The 4,286-nt window shown below is 37.4% G+C and overlaps 1 protein-coding gene across 1 annotated transcript; it reads right to left on the bottom strand.

Annotated features, from left to right (window-relative positions):
* Window positions 1-218: 218 nt before the first annotated feature.
* Window positions 219-3,213, bottom strand: LOC104948513 (hormone-sensitive lipase-like). The gene is made up of 2 exons (XM_010774717.1): window positions 3,146-3,213; window positions 219-1,438 (listed from the first exon to the last, which is right to left on the bottom strand). The coding sequence occupies exons 1-2, from the start codon at window positions 3,153-3,155 to the stop codon at window positions 1,092-1,094; spliced, it is 357 nt and encodes a 118-aa protein (XP_010773019.1). The 5' UTR covers window positions 3,156-3,213; the 3' UTR covers window positions 219-1,091.
* Between the last annotated feature and the right edge of the window lie 1,073 nt (window positions 3,214-4,286).

The following is a 4,286-nucleotide window of genomic DNA, read 5'->3' as shown; positions in this document are numbered from 1 at the left end:
CATTCATCATTTCAGCGGGATGGAGGGGGAGTGTTGCTGAGGTACAGCAGAGTGCGGGCTGACAGGTGTCTGTGTTGACATTCCCGTTATTGTGGAATAAGGGGAATGCAGTGACTGACTACAAGTGTTTTAGGTTCAAGTTAGACAACTAATGTCTGGGTTAGTGCTCATGACTTCATGTTTATGTCATCTTAATGGTTAATCTCAATACACACACATTTTCCGTGCTTTCCAATAGTTTAAAATAGTTTTATTCCACTGTTTAATAACCTGTTCAATACAAACATGCCACTTGTAAAAATGAAATACAATTTCTGTGAACTGATATTTGTTTAGGGGATGTTCCCTTTGATTGTAAAATGTCAATGAAGATGTCAGACTTAGTAGGCCTATATTTGCTAATAATTACATACAACACATGGAATTTTTGTGTGTGTGTGTGTGTTCCAAGTGAATCTGCGGCCCCCTGGTGGCCAGTACATCAATGATGTGGCCCCCACCACCATCAAAGTTGCCCATCCCTGCACAGAAGCAAATTGCGCATCTGCTGGGTATTTTTTATTGGCTGTGGATTTTTTTGCATTACTAAAAATGTTGTGTGCTAGGTATCGGACCACAATAAACTACAGTTAAATTTCCATGTTGATTACAAGTAAGGCTTGGAATTGAAGAACCTAAATATCACATAAAAAATAAATCTAAAGACGTACATTTTTTGAAATGATGAATTACTAAAGTTAAGCTACTAAGATTTTCACACAGTATAACACCTAAGCTACAAATGATCCAATTCGTTAGTGTTGTGTAATTATATACTGTACATTATCTACACAAATTGGACCATTTTGGAGAAAGCTGCAATGATAAAAAAAACATGTGTTATTCCTTACTCATATCAAAGTTCACTTGTTGCAGCTTCTCATAAATTGAAAATAAAAATATTTAAATTGTTTCATTATTGTCTGACATTTTAAAGACCAAATAATAATGAAATGTATCTAGAATAAATCTATTATAATGAAGAATTATTAGTTGGAGCCCTAATTGTTATAATAATGACTATGAATGTTAGATGTAATGCCTTTAAAACACTAACAAAGAAGAAAGAAGTGAAATACACAACAACACTTTTTGCATGAAGAGAGTAGAGAGGATTCACAGCTCAAATATGAGCGCTGAGGGGTCAGTCGTACCTTCACCAGTGTGCGGTAGCCATTCCCCGGCGTCTGTGCGTCAAAGTCATAATGGTGGAAGACGGCGGTGAAGCTGCCGACCACCGGCTTCAGGGCCTGTCCGTGCTCCTGAATCTCTTTCAAACACGTCACCAGGCGCTTGGCAACAGCGCCGTACGGCAAATCAGATCCACACAGAAAAGCAATGTTGTCTTCACATACCGTCTCCAAGGATGCAAACACAATCTTGTAATCCATATCTGAGGCTGTAAGAGAAGGACAGACAAGAGAATAAATACTTCTGTGGCTCTCAATGCGGCAGACATGTGATGTGAAGACCGAAGGGCAAACACACAGATCCTCATGACCTCATCCATTGCAGCAAAGCTCATTGCTCTGGAGATAATAGTCTTGTTATCTGTTTATTAAGGGGTTGAAGTTCTATAAAGCCTGAAGATAGTACTTTGGAACAAGGTCAGGCAAGACTAGCTGGAGGAACTACAGGATTCAACTTTTTTCAGTTCTACAAACATACTTGAAAACATGTCAACAAAAATAACAACATTGAACAAACACTGATAAGAAATGTCATGTCATTTTGTCCTTCTATGTTAATCCAAAACAATATGGCGTTTTATTTTGATTTGGTTTGTCAGCTTTACCAATTGCTCTTGCTCTTTCTGTGGAGGCTCCTTTTTCGCAATTCTTATTTGATGTCCAAACCTCTACATCAAGAAGCCTGCCATCTTTATAGATAATTTACATAGTCTGATCATAAATAAACTTAATTAAATATAATTTGTCCTTCTTTGTAGTATTCATGTTGTCTCTAAATGACAACTTATCATACACAAACGGACTACATATTTGGGATGACATTAGTGCATGTTATCAAGCTACATTAAAGCCATCACGTAAATGTGAAGAGATAATGTGCAGCGCAATGCACATTTTATGAAAAGCAAAAGGTCTCTATTGTGCTGCTGTCTGGCTAGGCTGTAATCAGAATACTAAACACCAAATAAATAGTATAATTTCCAAAAATGTTCCGTTAATTTAATAGTTTGTCTCACTATGTGTTTATCTAAATGTCGTCTCCACACAGCTAGAAGTATAATTATGTTCTCTTGATTACATTTCCATCAACTTCTTGCCCTGAAAACAGTAACATTTAAAAATACAGGATATGAAGAATATTAAAGTCATGCTTAAAAGTCTGTTTAAATTTTAAAAAATGAAATCAAGTCCACGAGTTCCAGTTTTATTTTCAGTTTCTGAGGAATAGGTTATATCAGGCTTTGGCCTTAATTACACATTAAAAGAGTAACATAACATAATAGACTTAACAGTGAGTAAGAATATTGTTGTCTTTTTAATACTTTAATACGAGTTTTGAGCTTTCTGTTTTGCATAACTCAGTAGGCTACTTGACTCCTTTTGTTCCCATCCTGAATCTCACCATTTGCCCTACATAAAAAAACACGGTTGTCCTTCAGCAAACCCTTCAAAGCTCAGAGACGTTTAACCAAAAACAGCTGATGGTGACGTAAACTGTCAACAGGCTCTCCTCTGTTACTGTCCGACACAGGGATCGGTTTCCAGCTCCAAAGATATCAGCTTCTCATGCTGGTAAAACGCTTCACTTTAGGAGCATTTTCAGGCTTCTTTCGCTAGCTTCTCTACATTCCTTTACACAAACGTCACTGTTTGATCCTTCACTATTTTAGCAAGTTACCGAGCCCATGTTAGCTACAGCCGGTGACACATATCTTCACCAACACAAGTTGGACGAGTTCAAACAGTCGTACACTTTGTTGCTCTACCTTTTTACAGCCGTGTAAAAACGATAAAATACAACAACATAGCTTCATGTTTGTTTCCTAACATCTAGCGCCACCACAAACCGCCATGAATGTGCGTAACACGACTTATATATGTATGTTTGTGCGTTGTTTTTGATCGACTTCACTCACCGACGCGCATCCTCCTCTTCCTTGATGTTTCTGACAGAGACCCGCAGAATGCTGGGTAACGTCATGTGAGCAGAGCTCAAGGCTATGGAAGGCCAAAAGTGCCATAATTCGCCCGTTTATTTCGGCCGTTTTTTTGTAAAAACGGCCGAATATTCAGGCGAATATTCGGACCTCCGCGAACATACACGCGCGAATATGGAAAGCCATTTGCGCCATTATTCGCGCGAATTAACGGGGGGGGGAGGTCCGTTTAAGTTCAAAGTTTCAGTAACCAATCAGTGAAGAGCAAAGTCAGACCAAAGCAATCTGTAGATGAAAAGTTCCTGACATTGTGAGGCTGTAAATTGTACGTTATTCCAGATTTAGGGGACTATGTATTAATTTGCCTTTCAATATAATAAATATATCAATCAATATAACCTGCCTCCATTGTCTTTTAAAATAAAATCGCCTTACCCTTTTCCTTAACCCTCTGGAGTGTGAAGTGAAGGGTATTTTCTCAATTTGTAGATGTCTCCTTAAATCACCTTTTAAATGTACTTCTTATAACATGGCATGGTGTTACATATCAAAATGTTCAGTCTCTGGTCTTGCTAGAAATGCAATGTCACTCACCTTAGAGCACTGTCTTATGAGACACTTAGCTTAGAAATCCGATTTTTGGAAAACTTAAAAACTCTTGTGAAAAACATGTACTCATGTGATCCATTTTTTTTGGTGTTTCAGATTTGGTTTACCAAAGTCTTTGGTTCACAAAAGTAGTGAAATATATGAATTACGCTATGGGCCTATATAAATGTGTTGTTCATGTCTAAAATGAAAATGTGTAAATTAGAATTTGGAGTAAAATAGTTCTATCACTCTTCTTTCAGCACAGAAAAGTTACATCAGGACTGATTCATGACTTCATATTCCCTACTGAGGTTCATGTGATGTGTACAAATACAAATTGAGCATTACAACTTTTTTTTACAACCAACTATTTATGTTAACATAAGAAACTGTAAAATCTCAATATCTACAATACAGGGTTCATACACTTTTTCACCAATGATTTTCAATGACTTTTCCATGACCTACCTCATTTTCCATGACCAAAAAAAATGACTCTTTCATGTGGCTAGCATGCGCTGCCTCGCCC

This window comes from Notothenia coriiceps, unplaced genomic scaffold (genome assembly GCF_000735185.1).
Source record: "Notothenia coriiceps isolate Sejong01 unplaced genomic scaffold, NC01 NC01_scaffold00014481, whole genome shotgun sequence".
NCBI classification, from domain to species: Eukaryota; Metazoa; Chordata; class Actinopteri; order Perciformes; family Nototheniidae; genus Notothenia; species Notothenia coriiceps.
The sequence above is the reverse complement of the archived record's forward strand: the minus strand, read 5'-3'. Positions and strand labels throughout refer to the sequence as shown.